Here is a 24,264-nt window from a genome sequence, read left to right on the forward strand (position 1 = left end):
GCAGGATCATAGTGGCAGCATGTGTCCTGCACAACGTTGCAACACGCCGGGGCCTGCCCGTGGACATGGTGGTGCCCCCACATCCACAACCACATGCACGCCCGCTGCGCATGGGAGGGGAAAGGGCACGGGGGGAGGCAGCCCGTACGCAACTGGTGGCCAACTTCTTCACCTAGGAATCACAGTGCTGGCTAGTGCACACTGCTCTGGCACATACCATCTGACAATCAATGATGACACTACCTGACAATGTCACAAAATTACTTGACAATAAACTGTCAGATACACATCAGCCTGAGATTGTTAACATGGAAGTGTCACTATGTGTGCACCCCTACCTACACATAGACCAGCAATGCATCACAACGAAAAGACACAACTCCATCAATCAAATATGCATTGCCACAGGCGATTCACTACATGACAACATTGCCATGTCACCCATTCCCTTCACAGTCCCGCCACTGAGGACACCATGTCATGGTATGTGAGAGCAAACAAACTGGCCATCACAATATGACACCAGTGTCACAAATAGCAGTGCCCCAAATGGAACATGGCCGCACTTGAACAGCTAACCGCGCTGGAGCCACTACTACACACCTGTGTAAGAGTAATTTCAATCAAATTACACACCAACCCACCCTGAAGCCCACCCAAACAAGACACAATGCATGTAATCAATGGTAGTCTCATTACCTGATTCTGCTGGTATGTCCTCACCGTCCGGATGTACAGTGATGGCGCCACGCAAAAGTGTCAGTGCACATCTACCGACATGTAGTCTGACTCCAGAGAGTATGCCCGTGTGAAGAACTGTGTGAAATACCTGCAAAACATGAGCAACATATGTAAGTAGAGGCACATATCAAAACATCATGCATAGTTAGGTGCAACAACAATGTACACTATGAATGTCTACACAGTATTGACTATGGACTGGCCAACAGCTCATGGGAGTCCAATGTCACCGTGTAATTTGCTGTCACTTGGGCACACCCTTTGCAAGCCCATGGAAACGGAAGCAGGAGGGGTGTGGATGTCTGCTACCCAAGCATCGAAACCAAACTCAGGACAAGCCTGCATGTGCCCAGCCACAATACAGTGTATGCCCAGGTACCCACACAAGGCAACACTCTTGAAAAAGAAAAAAAAAATATTGAGAAAAAATGGCGGGGGGGGGGGGCACCTATGAGGTCCGAGGACAGGATGCACGCCACAATCCACCTGTGTGGATCATGGGAAACTAAAACACCCCATAGGCTCGTGGCCCACACGGCTACTCTGTTGTGGGAGATGAGTCGCTATCGCTCTGGCCAGACCCTGCAGCTGACTCAGGAGGTGGGGGAGCTGCCTCAGAAGATGGTGTGACAATGGGAGGCAGCCCACGCAAAGCACGAGTTTGCTCCTCCATGGCTGCAAGCAGGCGGGTCTGGTAGTTCTGGTTCTGGGTTATAATCATGCGGAGGTCCCCATGCAGTAACTTCCGGGATGACCTGACCTCCGCACGAGTTGCCTGCATCTCGGCCGAGAGCGTCCGTGTCAGACGCTCCAGCTGCTCCTCTGTCCTTCTATGGGATGAAGCCTCAAGCTCTAACAGGGTCGACCTGAGGTGATGGAATTCTTCCCTCAGGCCTTCCCTGTGGCGCTGGGACTCCATGGAAAGTGATTCCCGCAGAGTCGCCAGTGCCGCCCGCCTGTCCATGTTGGACGCCAACATATCCTCCCTGTGTGCCTGGCTGATGGACTGTGTAGCCTGCTCCAGTCGCTCCATCAGCCTTTCTGGGGGGACAATGGAAGTGGCCACCCTATCCATGGCCTGTGCAATCATCTCGGATGATGCTGCCTGTTGGGTGGCCATACCGTAGATGGATTGCTCCCAAGCGGTATTGCCAGGTGGCATACGGCCACCATGTTGACGGGCACCACACCTGCCTGGGGCAAGGCGGACTGCGCCTTGCTGTGCCGGCAAGGCCTCAGGCTGCAGGACTGCATTCCCTCTCTGATCTGCAGCCCCAGGAACAGGATCAGAGATTGTGTGGTGTGGCCCTGCATCCGTAACCACCGGAGGCTGAGCTGCCGACACTGACATCCCCATTGAGGGCAATGGCCCGGCTGCAGGTGGGTCGGACAGAGGAGATTCTCTCCCAAGAACACTCACCTGCGACTGCACATAGGTGTCATCCTCCGAGTCTACACCTGAATACTGCTCGGGGGAGGAACCCCCAGAGACACCCCTCGACAGCACGACCTGCAGCAATTGTGGGTTTTCACCCACAAACACACCACGTCCCTCACTTGTGGAAGGTCGGCCCGGGTTGCCCTCCTGGGACGGCTCAACCACCACATCCCCAGCATCAACAAGTGCTTCGTCCCCTGCAAAGACATGAAAGAGAAAAATGGAAACAGGCATTAGCACCATGGCATGCAACAAGGGCTGATGAACAACAGAGGCAGTAGTTCTACGACACATGTCCCACATGACTGGGAGACCTCCTATGCATTCACCATCACTGGGTCTGTAGGGGAGGCTCAGGGCATACAATGTACAGATTGGAGAGCAACGCCTGCTCACCATGCTGCCTAGCACTGCCATCACACATTGGCCGGTGATTGCCATGTCAAAGGCACATGCCATCACACACATGGCATGTGACATAGCCACCAAGTGAAGAGGGAGAGGAGGGCAACTTTTTAGGATTTCAACCACTCTGGTCCTGACATTGCATCGTCACATCAATAAGTTAACATGTTGTACATGGATCTGCTAGTCCAAATTGGCCACGATGCACAGTGCCTTGTCTACATCAACAAAATGCAGTAAACAATGTGATTCCACCTCCCCATCACCTGTAAAGGAATCATATAGCATTCGTGAAGCACCGGTCCAGAAATGTATGAAGGTACAGCGGAGCACTGAGGGGTGGTGGGGCAGAAGGGGATGCCAGTCAACAATCCTACTGGTGCTGGTGTCAATCATGTCACGCAAGTGCAGGGGTGGGTGGCACAATGAAGTGCAAGGGGAAGTGGCGGCTGGAAGTGCTGTACAAGGTAAGTAGGACTTAACGTCAAGGGCAGATGGTGTTAGGCGCAGACAAGTGCTGGGGGGGGTGCCCTATAGGGGTACAGAGACAATCATGCAGTGCTGTGGGCTCGGAGGGGACAGGGGAGGTACACACTGCATCTGGCTCGGCAAGGTCCTTGCAGATTTCTATGTGTCCTGCAGAGTTGTCACATGCCGCAGATATGTGCCCTTGGATTGGGGATCTCATCTTGGTGAAAAGGGTGAGGCGCTATTGCCTTTGGAGCATGTGGCAGGCCAGTTTGCCAGAGGATGGGCATGATGCAGGACATTCCCTCTCTGCCACCCGGCACCTGTGGTTTGGGTTCACAAGATCCGAGTCATGCCAGGACTCTGCATTGGCATGGGGCTTCAGACAGGTGGTCATGACCGTGGCAAAGTCATCCAGTGTACCTGACATAGAGTGGAGCATGGAGTGGGCCCTGTCAGGATGGGAGTGAGCCTAAGGGGGAGCTGGATGGGGGGGAGATTTTGGCAGCTTGAGCCTCGACTGACACACACTTCATGGGTTGGAATACCAAGAAGGTGTGTGACAGTGGTGAGGGTGGCTTTGCCTGTGGGGTGGTGAGGGTGAGCTGGGAGGAGAGGAGAATGTGATCACTCCAGGAGAGAGGAGTGCAGAGATGGACGGAGAGGGGAAAGTCAGATGAGATCAGAGCATCAAGAGTGTGCCCTGCAGAATGAGTAGGGACAGACGGGAGTCTAGAGGGTGAGAGGGAGTTGCTGAGGTCACAGTAAGGTCACGTGGGGGGGTCAACAAGCATGCAGGTGGATGCGTACAGCACCAAGGAAGAGGATTTCTGTGTCTGGGGACATGAGTGAGGAGGAGAGGTGAGGACACTCAAAAAGGAAGTAGTACATTTGACCAGTTTTCCCAGACACAGTACGCACAGTTTGTGAATGTCAAGTTGTGGTAGAGAGAGACGTCACACAAGCCATTCCAGAGTGGAGTAGGTCTAAGTAGGAGTGACAGTGGCCGGATTACTCTCAGGGAAGCCAAGGGCACACCCCCCCTGCACAGTAGTGGCGGGCCAAGGAGAGGGTCTCCTGAACATCAGGTAGGAGTGTGTGAAGGATGCAGACAGAGCTGGCCGTCAGACATGTTTCCATGAGACCAAGGATGTCAAGGTGCATAACCTCATGTAAGTGACAGATATCGGAGGAATGCCTGATGCAGCCGCAGTGAAAGGAGTGTAATTGTGGAGGAGGTTGACAGCCTTGTAGGACTTACGGGGAGTGCTAGTGATCAGAGGTGCAGCATGTGTAGGAGTTGGAGTGGGAGGCGGAGAAGGATCATGGGAGGGTGCAGGGAGGCAGTGCAGGATTGATGAGGAGAGAGGAGGGGGGACAGCAGGAGAGGAAAGGAAGTTGATGAGATGTGGGTAGCATTTCTCAAGGAGAATGAGGTTGGCCTAAGGGCCTTGGACTGAGATGCTCCCATTACCATGCACATCAATTGTGGCCTCTGAGGATTGGAAGGAGGCCAGGAGTACACCCCAACGGGTCCCACCATTGATGGTGGAAGAGGAGCAAGGAGAGAGGACAGGGACCATGTGAAGGGTCTATGGGACAGGCAAAGGCATGTATGAGCAGATGTCAGTGAGAGTTAGCTTTGAGTAGGCTCAGATGCACTTGTCAGCAATAGGGTGGGTCGCATTGGAGGGCAGGGTGCCCTCATTTGACTGTTGGCAAGCAGGTGTCGTGAGTAGGGCACGATGGTCTGAACTGTAGAAGTCATGGAAGATAGACCATGAAGAGCAGTATGGAGTGTGAGGGAATGGGGCTCAAAACCAGACGGTACCAAAGCACACAGGTAGGAGGTGGATGTCAAGGCAACATCCACAGTATGACAGCATGTTGGTTGGCATTTATATACAGAGGACGCATTAGCATGTGCTATCATTGCATGTCAGGCATGTGAAGATGAAACTTGATTGGCTGGGGGAAAGTATAGGAATGGTATGTAAGACATCAGATGAATAGACAGGGGAGTATGAGCAACAATGTAGTGACAAAATGACAATTCAAGGTCAACTTCCATGGTGTAGGGCCATATGTGCACTGTTGCCAGTAGGGATAGTGCTGTGGGCAGATGGTGTTGCACTGAACATACTGGATGAGGCACATGGGTGCCACTATCAACTCTGCCACACACCCCCTTGACAGGCACCCAACATGAATGCTTCACACACACACCATGCACATGGATAATACACACATGCATGTGCACTCACCGGATGATGCCTCGTAATCAGGGAGATCTCCCACACCTTGGAGTTGTCCCTCAGTGATGTAGGATCCAGCTACGGACTCGTGTGGTGTGAGTTCTATTTCCTGTGCTGGGGACCCACCTCCAGTCACCAAGGTTGAGGCATGACTTGAGGCCAGCTTATCCTTTGCCCTGCGCTTAAGGTCATTCCAGCGCTTCTGGCAATCACTAGCTGTGCGCCTCACTACTCCAAGGGCACTTATTCTGTCAGCAATGGTCTGCCAGTGTGCCTGGCGTCTGGCATGTGTGGTCTTGGACCCTGCAACGATGACCATTTCCCTATCATGATCTGACACATACTGAACAAGTGCATTCAGTTCGGCGTCTGTGAAGCTTGGCTTCCTTGATGGGCCGGACTGTGCAGCCGTGCCTGGGGCATCAGCCTGTGCCGGACGTGCACTCTTCCTCTTGCGCTTGGAAGGGGGTGGGGATCCAGAGTGTCCTACGCCGCTGTGGACACTAGGGGCAGGAGCCGTGGTGAACTCAGTACTGGGTGTGTGGGATTGCACACTCAGCATGGGAGTAGGTGCAGGCATTGGGGGTAGTGGGATGGGGTCAGGCCTGATCTGAGGTGCATGAACTAGGACCGACACAGTCTTGGCAGGGTGTATGAGAGGTGGGGTGGATGGAGCCACACCCTGGCTACGGGGGCCAGCAGATGACCTATCTGGCATAGATGCGCGTGCCCTGATGACACCAATGTGCACCGGTGCACGTGCAGTGGACCTGCTGACCTGGATGTCAGCGATGGGATCACCCTCGGACAGGTCTGGTGCCACAATGGGCTGGTCCGACAAGGGCTGATCAGGGTTGGTATCAGCCACATGACTCTCAACTGGGGGGGGGGGGCATGGGTGTCCCTGACTGGTCCTCCAGACTGGGGGGGACAGGGGCACCCTGCAAGTCACAACCACGTCCCCTAGTGGATCCTCCACGGCCACCACGTGTGGCTCGGCCACCTTTGCCACCCTTACGGCTTGCACGCCTCCCAACCATGGCACTGATGTTATTGTGCGTATGGGAGTCGGTGTGCACAATTGTCCTGGGCAATTGGGTGTCAAAGGGGTTGGGTACCAGATGGTATTCGTACCCTAGTGCAGTGGCAAGGCTATATGACACCCCTGGGGAAAGATGACGGGTCACGCAACGCACAGGCAGCCCAAAAAAGTTAAGGAACGTGCACAATACCCCTCCTAGACCACGTGTGCTGATGGAAAACCCTGCACTACGCTGTGGCATCCAGTAACACAATGAACGTATGCGTGTCACATGCAGCCTAGAATGACCTCTGAAGGGGTAGGCTACACACGGGGCAAGCACAGAAGTTAGAAGCACAGAAGTTAGATACGTGCGTGACTCACCGTCTGCCAGGTAAAAGAGCGTGAAAAATGAGCGCGTTTGGTTGGCAAGACCCCCGCCAAAAGAAGATGTGTACGCTGTCTGAGGAGACAGGACAACAGTAGAAGGGGACACTGTTTGAGGGAACAGGCCCAGGTAAACCAGTACAAGAGGAAAAAGAGAAAAAGCTGTCAGAGGTAACAGGGAGTACGAACTGGAAACGCCGTGAAGTAAATCGCGTGTGAAACGACAAGAAGTACAGAATTCACCCACTCGCTCTCCACGAAAAGCACGTACAAGGATATGGTGTTCTACACTACCTTATATACAGGCCCACACGTACAGCGTCACTTACGGCGTGTACGTGCTTGGCCCATGTTCACCAATCACACGCTTTGTCACTTCTGCGTGTGGATCCTTTTTCACCAATCACACGCTTTGACACTCCTGCGTGTAGCTCACTTTTCACCAATCACACGCTTTGTCACTCCTGCGTGTAGATCCATTTTCACCAATCACACGCTTTGTCACTCCTGCGTGTAGATCCATTTTCACCAATCACACGCTTTGACACTCCTGCGTGTAGATCCATTTTCACCAATCACACGCTTTGACACTGCACGTGCAGGTAACTATAGACGCACATATGCTGGTGACGGGTTTTCGCGCGATTCGCTGAGTGTGGGATTTTCACGTGCAAAATCACTCCCTATCAGGCTGTCCACGCGTTCAAACACGAAAGACCACGCTCCTGGCCAGGAGGCCAAATTACAGTCCCCCAGAGCCCTGAGCACGCTCCCACCTGCCATCTGCTGCTGCCTGACTGCCTGCTGGCCACGTGCCCCACAGTGCTGGTGGGTGGGGGTGGTGGGAGACATGGGTGGGGGCCTGGTGGAGGGTGTCCCTGGTGGATGGGGGGTGGGGGTGGTGGGAGACATGGGTGGGGGCCTGCTGGCAGGTGCCCCTGCACTGCTGGGGGGTGGGGGTGGTGGGAGACATGGGTGGGGGCCTGGTGGAGGGTGCCCCTGGTGGATGGGGGTGCAGGGGGACATGATCAGGTGTGCAGGGTAGTCCCCTGTTTTGTGGGCTGCCTGCAGGGGCCGTGGAGGGTGTACAGGGTACACCTGTGAGGGCACACCCAGCCTATTCGCGTGTGATAATTCCCACGCACCCCTGTAATACACGTACCCTGCCCAATCGCGTGTTGAACTTCCCGCTACCCCTGTAATACACGTTTCCTGGCCTATCGCGTGTTCTACTTCACGCGTACCCCTGTAATGCACGTACCCTGGCCAATCGCGTGTTGTACTTCCCGCTACCCCTGTAATACACGCACCCTGGCTGTTCGCGTGTGATAATTCCCGCGTACCCCTGTAATCCACGTTCCCGGGCCTATCGAGTGTTCTACTTCACGCGTACCCCTGTAATACACGTTCCCTGGCCTATCGCGTGTTCTACTTCACGCGTACCCCTGTAATACGCGTTCCCTGGCTGTTCGCGTGTGATAATTCCCGCGTACCCCTGTAATCCACGTTCCCGGGCCTATCGCGTGTTCTACTTCACGCGTACCCCTGTAATACACGTTCCCTGGCCTATCGCGTGTTCTACTTCACGAGTACCCCTGTAATACGCGTTCCCTGGCTGTTCGCGTGTGATAATTCCCGCGTACCCCTGTAAATCAGGTTCCCTGCCTAGTCGCGTGTAGAACTTCCCGCGTACTCCTGATTTGAAGATTGCCCGCTTTGCTTTCCTTGTTTGCCTGCCCTGTGAAGTGGTCCAGGGTTTGCGCAGCCCTTAGCGATGATTTAGCGATTTTGATGGCTTTTCCTTGCGCGAGGGCGTTCTTGGGGGCGTTACTGGCGCTGCTGCAGGCTCGCTGCGATTCTCTGCGCCACGGCTGGTTTGGGAGCATGAAATCCATGAATACGCTGTGCGCGGAAATCAGTTTTAGCGCACGTGCCTGGCGCAGACTATCGCAGGCGCACGCTGTGCGCCAGCCGCGTGCGCTACTTGTGCGCTGGATTCTATGAATTACCCTGTTAATTTGTTGTGCAACCTATATTAACTATTGTTCAATTATAGTTCAAAGTTCAATGCGCTTTTATGTTGCTCACTTATAACCAGTATCCAATGTTTACTTGTCTGCTTCAATGTTAAATGTTCCTTTAGTTTGGTATTCAATATGCATTGCCTTTCCTCAATGTTAGGTTTCCATATAGTTTGGTATTCAATGTACATTAGTTTTCAATAATTTCACAATTCACAAACTTCCTGTGTTTCACTTTCATTCAGTTACATTTTTAACAAAGTGTGACTTTCATGCACACCGATTTTAACTTTAGTTTAATTCATCTTTGCAGCAAATATTTCACATTCCTTAGTGGGAGACTTTCGATGATGTTTCTTCTTTTCTCCAAGGTACGCAACCACTTCAACAATACTTTAATTGCTTAAGAATGAAGAGTTCATACTATTCAGAGTCTTTCGAAAACATGGTTGTTGCTTTAAATAGACACGCAACCACTCCAATACAATGTACAAGTCTCTTGTTTCATTTAACAATAGCGGTTCACTTTGTAAGGCTTGCGGTTGAAGTAACACCAGTTTTCCCTATCTTGGAAACTTGCCGGTTCACTTTGAAGTCCTTTTCTGTAGCGCGCTGGACACAGACATTGCGGTTTCCTTTCAGAGGGTCTTTCTCCACCCCTCAGACACTCTTGCAGGAGAACAAGCTCTACCTTCGATGTGATGAAGGACGGCCCCGTATCTGGCCACCTTCCTTCGCCTCGCCTCTCCCCCACGGAGCTGCTGCTCCCACGACACACTCGCCTTGACCCTAAGCATCCTCAGTCTCCAGTGTGCTTCTCAGGCTGCAGAACGGCTCACCACGGCTCCCATCCACGTCTCTCCTCCCACATCTGACCTCACCTCTTTTATACACCTCTGTTGTTTAAAGGGGTTGCCAGTGTGAGTCCTTTCTTTTAATTGCCTGACCATAGTCAGGCTTATTAGTAAGACATGCCTGGTCTTTGCAATGGTACTCTGAGGCCCTCTTCCTCGTCTCAATACCAAAGTGGTGTAGCTGCATGTTGGTGTGTATAATTCTTAGTTGTCTCTTCCTCGTCCCAGTACTCCTGTCCCAGGTGGGGAAATTAGGAGAGTTGGTTTATAATAGCCCATAAAGGTTGACGGAGGGTTAGGTTTTTCATCCATAGGAAATGGGGGATACCATGTCTTGGCTAAGGGTTCCCCACTCCCAATCCTCAAGGACCCTCCATCCAGGTGATCCTCCCTCACATCTCCACCCCTTGGCTCAGGATCCAAGAGTGATGGCCTTTCCTTGGCACCTGCACAGAGGATCCAAGGGAAGTAGGGGTGAGAATACCATATAATAACAATGACCAGGGTGACTGAGAATCACACATATCCATCAAATTACCCCTAAGTAAAGAGAAAACATTATTTCCAGAAAAGGGCTGTGTGGGTCAAAGACGATACTTCTTGTCCCAAATCTTTCAATGCATGCAAGTATATAATCTTCAAAGAGTTTCTAAAAAAAAAAGTGGAACGCACAACATTTAAGATATTCTATACAAAATACATAACAGTTCAATCCAGGCATTTGGACTGGCGTTGAAAATCAGTGAAACATGCATCATCCCTTAGAGCATCTAGGGAATTTGGTTTACAAATAACATGTGTATACATTACATCACAGTACAGAGAGTAACAGTGTGTTACTCTCACCTGGTCTCTGCAGAGGCGTTGGGGCACGGTTGCAGCCCTCCCAGGCGTGAGGTCGCTCGGGTCCGACTTCGCCCTCTGCGCATATGCGGTGACTGGTGGTAATAGGTGATGCGGCTTGAGATTGCTTCTGCCTGGAGAATAGGGGGGTGAGTATGCCAGCTCCTGCGCCTGATCCCCTTCCAGACCCCTTCTCCCAAACCGTGGTACCCGTGGGATGAGCTGTCCCTGGAAAGTTCACCTGTCGATTAGTTTTGGCGATCACTCCGTCCTGCTGCTTCTAGCAGGGGCGCTTGTATGATCTGGACCAAGTTCCTTCACTGGTCCCTTGCACGTGGTAGTCCAGTCCTACTGCGACTAAGCCACAATACTTCAGGTAAGTGTTCCTGTTTGCCTTTGTCTTTCCTCGTCTGTTTTTGTTGTATTGTAAAGTTTGTTGTCTTGCATTGCTGTCTGTTCCAATTTTGATGTTTGCTCTTTTGCTTTCTTCCCTTGCAGGTGATGTTGCCAGCCCGGCAGAAGCTGTGGAGCTCGAGGCGGTAGCCGCAGAGAATGAGGAACGAAGCTGCAGCGGTACAGTAGCTGGTAAATTGTTAACTAGGGGGCACGCACGGTTCAAATGCAGCGCGGCCCTAGGACGGATGTTCTAACCTTGTATTTCTTCTTCTTCACAGGGTCTGAGTTCGTGGATGCGGAGTGCGGTGCTGCGGCGTCGGGATCAAGATCACTTGATGTCAGGAGATGAGTCTGCAGATGAAGCGATGAAGCCCTGGTTTCCTGGAGGTGAGTATGCAGGAGAACGCCTGGTTTCAAAGGTAAGTAAACTGGTCCAAGCGGCGGTGAGCGTCACGTTGCATCCGAGTGCACAGTAACGCGAAGCACCGGCCTTAAGGATGGAGCAGCTTATACAGCTGAGCTTCTGAAGCCACGCCTACCAGGTTCAGCCTGCTTGCCACACCCGATGAGTCAGCACATGAAGACCAGGCCTACAGAGCCACACCCGATGAGTCAGCACATGAGGATGTTCTTTGGAATAAAGGCTTTCAGAAGCTCCTGGAAAGTTCTTGTAAAATAAAAGCACTCCTGCACTGAAATAAAGTAAAAGCACTCCTGCACTGCAATAAAGTGTTCCTGCTCACATCTCTATATGAGCCTGGCGCCAAAGGCACCATGACTGAGTACAGCCAGGGCCCCTATGTTTATGGGTCCCAAAGGGACATAAGTGAGTCAAGTGACCCATTGCCCCCATCACTAGATGGTGTGGTTTTTGTGTTCTGGGGCCTGTGGCCATGACACAGTGTTAATATTATAAACTGGTAACAGAAATAGGTAGTCGACACTACTGTGTTTCGGCCCAAATCGACAGCCATTAAATAGAGCTAGCAAAGTGGTGGGCCTTCATCAGGATGGGAAAAGGTTGACTCAGAGGTGTCCTACTGTTCTCTGTCTAAAGAATGCCATGAGATGAGTGGTCAGGATATGTGTGGTTTCACAATTATTACAATTATTTACTGGAGCAATTGATGCTTAGTTTTGTACATGAAAGTGGCCATTTCACTGAAATGGGTCACTGATCTTACCGTGAGTGCATTATTGCTACCGTCCATGCTGGTCGCATGTCACCAGTGTAGAATCAAGGAGATTGTGGCCACAAATTATTGTGGTATATCTTGGTCAGTCCCAATACCTATAGGGTCACAAGATAAAGAGAGAGAGTACCCATTATACCATTAGTGTAGCGGTGGGTCTATGGTCCATGCCCTACACACTAGTGATGTTTGTGGCGATTACCATTTAGGACTTAACAGTTTAAGAGGGTCCCTAGGCGTGAGATCCCGAGATCCTATTGGTGGACATCGCGATCTGAATCCTCGCTTTTTAGTTATTTGGCCTGGGTCTATTTCCAGTGCTGGGGAGAAAAACATAATAAGGGATTATGAGCCCCCTGTGTATCCATGGTGGGCGTTCATAGTTGTGAGAGGACCATTTTGTAAACAGGCTTAACCTCCCTAGTGCCCCAATTATGGTGTACAGTGTATAAATAAGTGGCATGCTTTTATTCAAATGTTATGCTCCATGGATGCAACCATTATGGTGCGCAAGTGTCCACCCATGTCACGGAATCAGGTGGTGCAATGTGAAAAGAAGCACACGTGCATCACTTGCCCCGCGACTGTAGTTCAAATTAGTGGAATATTTAGGCAACAAATGCAGTGTGCGGATGGTTAGTGGGACGAGTGCTGCGATCTGAATGTGATTCCTTCAGAGGGTTTGTTAAACGGATCAGACCGAGAGAGGTGAGAAAAACCTGTGAACATCTATAAAAATAATTCATGTATTTTACCTGCGGATGCTTGTAATCCGGGCCACAAGTTGCGAGAGGCTACCTCTCAACTCGGCACACGTCGCTGCAGCAGTCTTGGACAGTGGTGCTGTGTAACCGTTGCCTAGAGAATACCTCCAGGCTTCTCACAACAAGCAGAACAGAAATAGTAGAGCCACAGATCCTATCATGTGCTGAAATCTAGCATACCAATTCCAGTTTTTCACAGACATTCTCCAAATAGCAATACCATATATAACAAAGGCTTTACTGATGATGTTGTGTCAATTTATCCCCTTATTCTCTTATTTACGTGTCATGGGAGATTGTATATTCTAGTTAAGGTATACTAACAATATGAATACAACATTTTTATCAGATGATTTAGAAGCTGGAAAACTTAGGCAACTAGTTCTAGGGACAATGCATATACAAGGCTGTACGTCGGATGGCATCTTATCTTTATATCGCACAACTTCATTGCTGCTGAAATTTTGCTTCCTCCTGGCTGGTCCGATCACTTTGCCATATCCTTCCATTTTAAACCAAAGGTGACAACAAATTGATAAGGCCTGCAACACAACTTTAACACCTTGCCATAACTGGAAGAAAATAATGTCATGATTCAGCCTGTACCTTTCAGGGCCTTTACCCGAGGATTAACCTACCACATTCCCAAGATATTCTGCTGACTGCTCAGCAGCATGATCTCTGTCATTGATAAAATAACTCCTCCGAAAACAATTAACAAGAATCAAGTGTCACAGCCTTGGTATGCCCCAATGTAGCAAGCAACAAATGATCACTAAAGCGAAATTGGTATATTTCTGAATCAGAGACTGATAAAAACTAATCTAACCTAATATACAAATAGAACATTGATGAGGAAAAACTGATATTATCTGGACATGAACTTCTTGGCACACAATCTGTCCCCAGAGCTTGTCAAAGTTCTTACTTTTATATGCTCTACCCAAGTTCTCAGGCAGGAGATTGCATTTATATCCATACTTTGCAAAACAACTGTGATTTTCTTTCTGTTCTCTGGTGGATACCGTACACAAAAAACTCATTACATTGTGCCTCATTTCCGTTACTGATACTGTTCATTTATACTATTGAATTCACAAACTTTAATTAATTTTGCCTTTCAAACAGTAACCTTTTATTCTGCAATCTAAGACGTGAGGCTTCCTCCAAAGACTTCTTCCCAGCCAAAAGCACTAATGGCCTTATCAGTCTGACCTCTCTGATACTTATCGGGCTTAGCAACTCTTCCTTTCTTTCTGGAATCGTCAGAGTCAGAGTGAGGGATTCCGCCCTCACTTAAAAATGCAATCCTTGCCCCAGCCAGCTTTAATCAATTTACCTTGCTTGGAGAGAAATTCTGTAACAGGTTGCAACACACCATCTCCAGAAATATGTGGAAGTTCACCCTATTCTTGACCCTTGCCGAACAGGATTTCACCCAGAAATATACACGGAAGAGTAGATGAACATCATGGCTAGTGAAATAAGGCACTTAGCAGATATCAGTAAGAGCAATTCTTTGGTATTACCAGCTTCATTAGTGGCCTACAACTCAGTCTACCATATCATCCTACTTGGTTGACTGTTGCATTTTGGAATCACTAAAGTGGTGAGGCTTCTCCTTAGTCTCATGCCCAGGGACTGTATTTCTCCAGCCCTGAAATCTCTCCACTGGCTCCCGCTGGCTGCAAAGATCAAGTTCAAGACCCTTTGCGTTGTCCACAAGACTTTCTGGGGCTGGGGCCCACACTACATCCAACGCTCTCTTCCTAAATACCTTCCTTCTCGAGCCCTTTGCTCAGCTACCTACAACTCTCTAAGGGTCAGCCGCTTCTCCAGGCAGAGAGTAGGGGGTAGATCTCTTTCCTCCGCATGTTCCTCCCTCTGGAATGACCTCCCTGCCACTCTCAAACTTGAGCTGGCCCACCTGAAGTTCCGGAGCAGCTGAAAACTTTCCTTTGCTCCTCTGCTTGCTCTCTCTCCCTCCTCTGCTGACCCTCCTGACCGACCTGTCTGCTGCACTGATTGGTTGCATGGCTACCCTCAGAGTCTCACTGGGTACCAGGCTCTTTTCTGATCAGTCCCCCCTGCACTGCCTCTGGACCTACAATGGACGTAGGTGCTGTAACTGTAACCTCTTCAGTCCCTTGCCTCCTGGCACTTACCCAGAGCTGCGCTGCCCTGGTTGTACTTACTCAGAGCAAACATGCCCTGTTTCCCCTTCCCTCTTCTTTCTACTTCCCACCCTTCCCCTTGCACTTCTCGTTCTTTAACTTGCATGATCTGAATGACACAAAGGCTAGTAAGATCGTTTGTCTTGTCTGCCCCCTATCTTCCCTCCCGTGTCTTGTCGTGCCCAGAAACACTTGTGTACAGGAATGTTATAAAAGACTTATCATATCATAAAGTGAGCCACTCATAGCTCCAAGGCCACCCCCAGACAGTTCTATTGGGAGGTTACGATTCTGAGGTTATTAGCCACTCATGCAGCATTCCATATAAGGTTTAATATGTACATTCAACAGCTGTCCATATTGGCCTATGCCTTCGGTATGCAACTTTTCATGTATGCGGAGGATAAACAGATCATGTTGTATCCAGGTAATGTTTGTGATAGTCAAGAATCCATATCTACATAAAGCATGTTCAGAATTGGATGTACTTCAACAAAGCTCAGTTTAATGCCATAACGACTGAATGTATGCTTTGTGGACTTCAAACGCACAGGCGAATACCACCCATCTAGTGTACAGACTTGGGTTCCTCACCTGACACAGATTTCTCTTTCAGAAAACTGGGTGTCCAAATTGTCAGTGAACTTTCCATGGCCCCTCTAAGTAGAGAAGTAAGTCAGTGTGCCTTTTTTCATCTTAAATCACTGGAAAGAAATGTGGGCTGTTTTACTTCCTACAACAGGTCAGTGTGTCTAATGGGTACAACCTTTTTTGATCACCAGGTTTTTTTCCATGAGTTTATTGCTGAAAATTGTTTAACAAAAAAACAAATTGAAAGTCCCTGGGGATCTGTCATCTAGGTGGCCGGGACACGACCATGGCTTCTGGCTCCAGTTCCTGGAGGTGGACCAGTGCGCTTGAGGTCCACAGGGAGAATCACCTGGGTGAGGGGTCCTTGGGGAGTGGATGTGCATTCCCTGAAACACCTTTACCCCATCCTAACAGGTAGGATACTTAGGAATTCAACCCCCACCCCTTTCTCAACATCAAACACTTTCTAAAGGACAGCTCACTGTGAGAGCAAACGTACAAACACCTGAGCCGTATACCTGACATGTCCCACTCCAATGGTCAGGCAGGGTCAGGCAATTACTGATCATTACACACACCTAATTTCCATCACGTTTCCCCTCACGGATAAAAGGCGGAGCACGAAAGCACACTCTGAGCGAGACAAAGCACACGAGGAAGCAGCAGTTCCACAATGGCAGTTTAATACAAGGTGAAAGATGGCAAAACCGAAGGATTGCAAGGAGGGCAGTGCCCTTGACCTTTTCAACACAAGACCATTACTTTCTTGAACCTTCAAGAATAGGAAATGTAAGACCAGGAATAGAGGCTGAAGAATCCTGTATTGTGTGTCAGAGGTACCCGGGGCTCTCTTGCGTCGATAGTCAAGGCGGGCATAATCGCTTGCTGACGTGGCACTGTCCTTGGCTCCTACAACAATGCAGCGCCAGTGAAGTCAACACAGCCGGTGAGTTAGAGAGACTGATACCAGATCAATCTGTATTGAAGCCAAAGTTGCAAGCGGCAACATTGTATAAGTGAAAACTGAAGAGAACAGTGTATGAAGTGTATGTGGCAAGTGACGCAAGTACAATTAAACCAGCGGATGAGTGTCTGAACCTTGAAGCCAAGATAGAATACCATAGACACAGTGGTCCGGCACCACATGGGTGCTCATTCCAAAGTCTGTTAGGTATCGAGCTGAAAGGTGGGAAATGAGACAAAGAATTCCGAAATCAAAGTGGTCCTGCAACGGGTCATGCAAAAGCCCCTGCACATTTGAAAGTCTTCGATAGTTGATGAAATTGTGTAGGAAGTTAGTCCAAATCCAGCAGAGGGAGATCAGCTAAAAGCTTTTGTTTAAAGTAAGTTTGTGTAAAGTTACGAACATTGTGTTAAAAGGCATCAGAGCCCGACTGAGGGGGATCGGAGATCTGAGCCCGCCCGAGGGGGATCGGAGATCTGAGCCCGGCCGAGGGGGATCTGAGATCTGAGCCCGACCGAGGGGGATCTGGGGTGAACCGTGAGTCACCCGAGAAAGAATATCCTATGAACACTGTGAAAGAGGATCTCAGCCCGGATGAGGGGGATCCAAGGTAAATAACATTGTGTTGAGAGAATCTGAGTCTGGCTAAAGAGGAAAAGGACTTATTGTTTGTTTGTTGCATTAGGTCCTCTGAATCAAGAGACGTTGAAAGGCAAAGACTTTAAGACTCTTTGATTTATTCACAGAGCTTTCTATGAGACAGGACTCTTATTTGTATCCAGATATTTAAAAACTCCTCTCTCAGTCATTCATTATGTGCTGGCGGCACAAGCTTGCTTTTTATTCCTTAACACAAGCTTGAACAAATCAGTGGCAGATCTTTTTTTCATGCAAGTGGCTGGTCTTTGGAATGGCATCCCACATAACTTGAGATGGATAATAGACCATCTTCAATTCAGGTGCCAAATGAAAGCTTTTCTCGCTCAACAATCATGCTGATCTTCTGCCCTCTTATTCTGATTTTGTAACATATAGGTTTTATGCATCTACGCACCATGGTGCCCTAAGGGTGCAAATACACATTTAACATAACATAACATAGTAAAAGTAATAGGAACAAGCACACATGCACAAACAGCCAGTGTAGCAGGGCAACTCAGTCTGTTCTAAATCTTTGATATTTCCCACAATGATCACCAACTTTAACCGTCCAAAGTGCACACTAAACTAAAGTGTCAAGAAAAGACACACCATAAGATTTGATTAACACAAATAAAGAATTCATTAAAGGTATGGGTTGGAGTTAGAGTGAAAAGCAAAGTAGAAGGTTTTATTTGTGGGTGCCTGCACGGCCCTCCTGAATCTGCACCACCGTTAACCAATTTTCCTTGTGGGGAGATGGAGGTATCGCCTCCACTTTACCTAAAAAAATCACTGGTATTACCATTCGGTAATACCGGCGGTGGAAATACTGCCAACAAATATCCCCTTTGGAGTCCTATGGACTCCATTAAATGGGGATTAACACAGGCAAAAGACCACTTGTAATCAGGTGGTATTACTGCCAGAGGGAATATATCCAATGGTAATACTGCCTGACCAAGTATCGGTATCGGTCATTCTGTTTGCCACTATTATGGAAGATTTACCACTGAAATACCGGAAAACTCTTATTGAGTCCCATGTATGGTTCCAGAAATGCAAGCATTTTGGGTAATGGATGTTGGTAGATCCTTATGTTGCAATTCAGGTCCCTGAGGTTGACGCACATTCGGATGATTATTTGGGGTTTCAAGACTTTGACGACCAGAGACAGTCACTTTGAAAATTTTATGGGTCCTTTGATTCCCATGATACACAAATGTAGAAGTTTGTTTTGCAGCCGCTCCAACTGGAACCAGTCTCACTCCGTGAGTGTTGGCTCATTCCCCCTTCTTGAGCACAAATATCTTTTTTGAAAACTTCAGGGTGCTGCAAGGTTGCCCGTGCCCTTGAAACCTTCATCAGAAATCATCCTCTTCGGGCCATCTCAACCAACATTGCAATCTCAATGACCTGTTGTAGGGTACACATTTTGGTTCTCTATGACCTTTGTTGCACAGTAGGATCTGTCATACTATGGACATGACTCAACTGACTGAGCCACACTGGGCATAAGTTACTGCTATCATTCTTAAACCTTAAAAAAAATGCACAAAATAGACCATGCATGAGAACCCCAACCTAACACATTTCTCCCTGCTTGTTCTCCTTCTTAGAAATAAATTAACTAGTCAAAGCAATTCCTTCTCTACCAGTCATTGGTAACCCACGCTTGGTTAGCCAGTTTGTAAAAGAAAATATAAGTCAAAATACAAGTAAAAATAAAAGTCTGATCAGTCTCTAATCAATTGGATCAGTGCACGTAAAATAAGAAGCCTCTTTAAACATTCACAAGGCCTTCATAGCATTCACAGTCTCTTGATCCATAGTTAAAAGGATATCCTTGTTCCACTGGTTTCTGGCATTATTGAAAGATTTCCTCTTTTTGAACGGTGTCCACTTTGGTGCTCTGATCTGGCCTGCAAGCATTGTATTGTCAACATAGCCGGGACAGCATCTCCCACCCAGTTGTAGTTCAGTTTCAGAGGCTGGGAAGAGCCAGCCAGGTCTTGTGTCCCTAGTATCTACAGGAGAGTTTCTCAGTGTCCGATAACCTCAATTTCCAAGGATTATGATCTCCACCCTCCTCCATTCAGTCCTAACTGTCTTCTGAGCCTGGTCATCATCTTTGCCACACCATGTGCTAATTCCTCCTGTCATCGTGTGGTTGGCCGCTTCACATCAGGGTTCCAACACTGCCCCCTGCCTTGGGCAAGACTTGCTCTCTTGTCCTTTCCTACTCTGGCCAGTTCAAACCTCATTATGTTTGTCTCTTTCCTTCTGTGTTTCAGCTGCCTTTGGGTGGTTCTCTGCCTTCACTATTTATTGTACACCATCCAACCCTGATGTTCTCCTCTTTTCACCACGTATTACTCTTCTCCTTACAAATCTTGCTACTCTTCTTCTTTCATCACCTATTGCTTTCCTCCTTTAACCCTCTGTTCTCCTTTCACCACCTGTTGTCCTAAATCTACTATCTGCTGTTCTCCGCCTTCCATTATCCCTCCTCCACAACATGTTGTTCTCTTCTTCTGCCCTCTGCTGTTCTTCTCCTTTCACCCTCTGCTGTTTCTCTTTCACCACCTGTTGGTCTCATTCATTCACCCTCTGCTGTTCTCCTTTATTTCCTTCTTATCTCCATACTCCAGCATTCCTTCCACTCTTTCTCTTCTCCATAGCACCTTGTGGCCAGCTCTTCCAATATCAACTCCATCCATCCAAATTCAGCTCCTCTCTTAACTACAAACGCCTACCCAAAGCTGCTTCCCAATCATCGCTTATATCCCCTTAGTTCTTCTGCCCCAGTGATGGGCTTGGGTTTAAGGTTTCGAGGTAGGCACCATTGATCACTTTGTTTAGCTATTGGTTTGATTTTAAAGTCAATTGTGGTTCAATTGTTACACAAGCCAGTACTAGTGGAGTGCAGAGAGAATGCACCATGGCTATAACCCATGAGTCCGACCTCTTGGGATTGAACTGTGCATTGCCTTGTGCATGCCTGGGTGAGTGTCACCTCCACAGCTGACCTGCAACTGACTCCCTCCGGAGGATTGGCAATGTCTTTTTCTTTCCGCTGAACAAGGTGGGTTATACGTAAGTAGGTCAATTGGATATTTGAGTGTCCCTTATTGGGGGGGGTTGTGGAATAGGCTTAGAGTTCTGATGCCAATGTAATTCCTTCTCTTTAGAGCCTGAGAACAACTGGTGTGTGCAGCTGACATTTCACTGCCTGCTGGAGGGTGCTCTGTCGGAGTGTCCAGGAGACTCTCCCGAAGAGTGGGGAAAGAGGAACATTTTATTACTGGCTGCCCTGCATCCGTACCATCTCCAAGCAACTTTCCTTGTGATGTGATCATACCCGCAACTTCCAGATGCCATCTCATTCTCGGTGACATCACCAGCAACTGAATGCCAGAATGAGGGACACACAGACCGAATGTGAAATACCGCGAGGACACGATTCAAATAAATAACCTAGAAGAGCTAGTGCAGAAATCATGAGGCACATCACACCAACACAACACTCATATCACATTTTGAAGAAATTGAGGCTGAATATGTATGCAATATGAGCAAAAACACTCCTATATGTTGTAAACTCAGGTATTTTAAGCATGTGATAGGGAAACACCTATTTTACACTGATATTATCACACAAATGTTACCTTCAAGGCATCAGGATTTGCAAAATAGGTGGTCCCTCCGAAGCCGATGGATATCCAGATGTCCAACATCTGGGCAGCTACGTGGCTCAGAGGCAGGTAGCTCACAATCACATTGTTATCCGTCAAGTTCAGACTCTTGCCAAATGCCTTCGTCACCCAGGTGATCTGTAGCACCACGAAAATAAAAGAAGCCGTGATAAGCAGTGTGTCAAAACTTTGTGTCTCCAATATCAGATTTAAGTAAAGGCACACGAGAAATGGCACTTAACCATTACTCCTACAATTTAACCTCCTTAGATCGACCATTCATTTATATGGCTATATATATAGCACTTAATGCCAAACTCCTCCAGCTTCTAAATGCCAGATTGGGGAACATTCTATGCTGCACAGCATTGTCTTGTTCTCAAGGCAAGTGTGTTGCCCTTAAACTATCCTCATCGTAAATCAGGTGGTACCTACAGTTGTTTTCTTTTTAACTCGATGCAGCCAGACCAAAAAGTCGACCCAGAAATCCTGGCCGGAATGGCACAAAGGGTAATATGTCTACTGGGTAACACCAACAGCGCATTAACCACAGAGAGGAGGAGGTCTATTTTTAGTAAAAACTGCCCCCAAGATGGGAGAATTCGCCTTATCTGAATCAGCGACAGACGCAAAAGGCAAGCTCTGCGAGGATACCTTCATTAAAGAGATGGCAACAGTTGCCAATACATATGCAGCAATAGACAGGGCACAAGCCCCGTTGAAGAGGGTTTTTGGGAGTAAAGTTTTCGGAAGGGCTTGCAGAGTTCTGGCGGCTCGCGCACTGCTTTTCGACCTACAGGCCCACCTATGGTAACAGAAACAGCTGGAGAGAGCAGGAGGAGCGAAAACCGAACCCCTTCTTCCAATCAAGTGGAAAGGGTAGAGTAAGAGGTTGGAGAGCCAGCAACAGAGATCAACAAGCAATTACTGTATTTAAGGGGCTTTAATGGCTTGCTTTACTACAATAATAATATATGCCACTACCTGATGTTGACATTCTACAGCCTTACTATGGACAAGAATGGGTGTATGCGGCTACTTTAGGAGCAGGTGGGACAGCAGGGGCCGTTTCAATGCGCAGTCTTTAGTGTCTACTTGAACGTGTCAAATGCAATATAAACACACATCATGCAGTGCCCACGGGCAGAACGGTATCATAAGGGTTGCAGTCGTGTCGGAACCCAGGGTCTCTTCATACTCACATTGTCGTGGCTGAGCATCACACCCTTCGGCCTTCCTGTTGTCCCGGAGGTATAGATCAGGGTGCAGCACTGGTTGGCCTTCCGGGAAGCGATGATGTTATCCAGCTTGGAATCAGGAACACCTGCCCCCAGCTCCATAAAGTCTTTCCACTGGAGAGAGATAGATCAGGAGACGATTCAGCAAAACCACAACGAGAGGTGGACCAATGGTCTTGAGACCAATCACAAAGGATGACAGAAGGTAGTAGAACTGGTTCATCCAATCAGAGGACATTATAAGCCAGGAGAATGGGGAGCAGATTTGCATTCAGATATATGGGGTATCTACCGGATGAGAGGGTAAGAAGTGAGATGGGACACCTTGACCTGATGTATGAATACCTCACTAGTGCGGCAGCAGGTAACAGAGCATTACTCAATGTACCCTATCCAGGTGCGTAGGAGACAGACAAAATCTAGGGAGGCCTGGGGACACTTTGAGGACTTTGCTAAAGACACAACCTAATCCAAACTGCCGTAAAGCAAAGTGCCCAAGTGTTAAAACCAGTATCAAAGTATTTGTTAGATTTATTTTAAACAAGAACATCAAATAATGGCAGTTTTAAAAACACAGTTACACTTCAAATAAATTGTGGATTTCTCATCTATGGCACGATATTTAAAGATGATAGTAAACACATTTTTATCAAAACAGTTAGAAATCAAGTATTTGTGCACTGCTAAAACAAACTTTCAAACATTTGAAATCTAACAGGGATTTTAAGGAAACAAAAGTGTCTTAATCTCTCTCTTTGAAAATCTCAAAGTCGGTGTAGTGAGGGTGCTTTGATATTCAGTGCTGGAAAAGGACCCATTTTACTTTGTGCAGGGATGGGTTAGTTAGTAGTGTAGACGAGGGGTGTAGCTAGGTGGCAAAATAATGTGGGTGTATTGAATATCGGATGCTGGCTGCTTTGCATAAAAACAAAGTGTATTATGGAAACATAAGACTGACCATCAATTTATCAAACATGTATGTGGTAGCAATGCAAACGTGCATTCCCTCTGAGCATGCAATGCACACTGGGGATGGTGCTCATTTCATTGGGCAGAACACTCACCATGAACGTGAAATGTGTGCTAAGCACAAATACAGCTTTAGACAATTTGATTGTTTGAGTTAGGGCTATCCTAACTAATTTGGGATGCGCAAGCCCCATTATCTATGTTTCAAAGGCTCATGTCTCGTTTAGAGCTTACTTAAAAATAATTTGCTCCGTCTCCAAACAGTTTTGCAAGTTAGTGTTGGTGGGCCAGTACTATAGTAACGTTTCGTCTTTCTACAGTTTCCATTGCACTGTATCATGCTAGTTTATGTGAGCACCATGTTTTGGGCTCACAATACGGCCGGGCTATTTCGATACATGTTCTGTTTCCCAAAATTAATTACGGTTTGTTCCAAATGACATTATATAAAATTTCGTCTATATGCTGATGATATATACAAAATGTGTAACACTTATTTACGGCTCTTAAATTGTGCGATCCGTGTTAGTTGTGCGCACTGTTGTGGATATATATGTAATTCAAGGGAGAGGACTTTTTAGTTTAATGAACGTGTCAGCTCCTCGTTAAATCGTTCTAGCAATTGTCCATATTGCTTTGCTAATTCAGATTCATTGACGACGTGCTGCTCATCTGGAACGGGACTGAACAGGATTTCATGGATTTCCAAGATAGAATGAATACTAATGACCGAGGCATAAACTTTACAGGCAGAGTCAATCATACCACCATTGATTTCCTGGACCTCACAATATATGCTGAAGGAGATCACCTAATGAACAAAACGTATCGAAAACCAATGGAAGCAAACTCCACGTTACATGCATCTAGTTGTCACCACAAGGTAGTCAAGAATAATATACCCAAAGGAGAATTCATAAGGGCCAGGAGAAACTGGGCAAATCCTGAAGAAGTTCGCCAAGAATGCTATTTGCTTAAAAGAAGGTTTAAACAAAGAGGGTACAATCTGAAATGTATCCAAGAAGCCCATGATAAAGCCAAACAAATACCAAGGGAACAAAAAATTACCACCAACAGAGAACAATCAACATCAGACAAGGAAATGGTACAATATATTACTACATTTTGTCACAATAACTATGAAATTAAGAAAATTGTCTAAAAAAATTGGCATCTTCTTAAATTGGATCAACACCTCGAACCTTTCA

The 24,264-nt window shown here is 47.8% G+C and overlaps 1 protein-coding gene across 1 annotated transcript in view; it reads right to left on the reverse strand.

Annotated features, from left to right (window-relative positions):
• The window catches only part of LOC138511207 (long-chain-fatty-acid--CoA ligase ACSBG2-like), a 655,074-nt gene that overhangs the window by 423,043 nt on the left and 207,767 nt on the right, over positions 1-24,264 (reverse strand). Inside the window, exons 6-7 of the mRNA XM_069626736.1 lie at positions 22,052-22,201; positions 20,823-20,987 (exon numbers count right to left, since the gene is read on the reverse strand). Of these exons, the coding sequence (XP_069482837.1) occupies positions 20,823-20,987; positions 22,052-22,201 (315 nt within the window). The remainder of the gene's footprint in view (positions 1-20,822; positions 20,988-22,051; positions 22,202-24,264) is intronic.

This window comes from Ambystoma mexicanum, chromosome 6p, assembly GCF_040938575.1.
Source record: "Ambystoma mexicanum isolate Mex_15411 chromosome 6p, UKY_AmexF1_1, whole genome shotgun sequence".
Lineage (NCBI taxonomy): Eukaryota > Metazoa > Chordata > Amphibia > Caudata > Ambystomatidae > Ambystoma > Ambystoma mexicanum.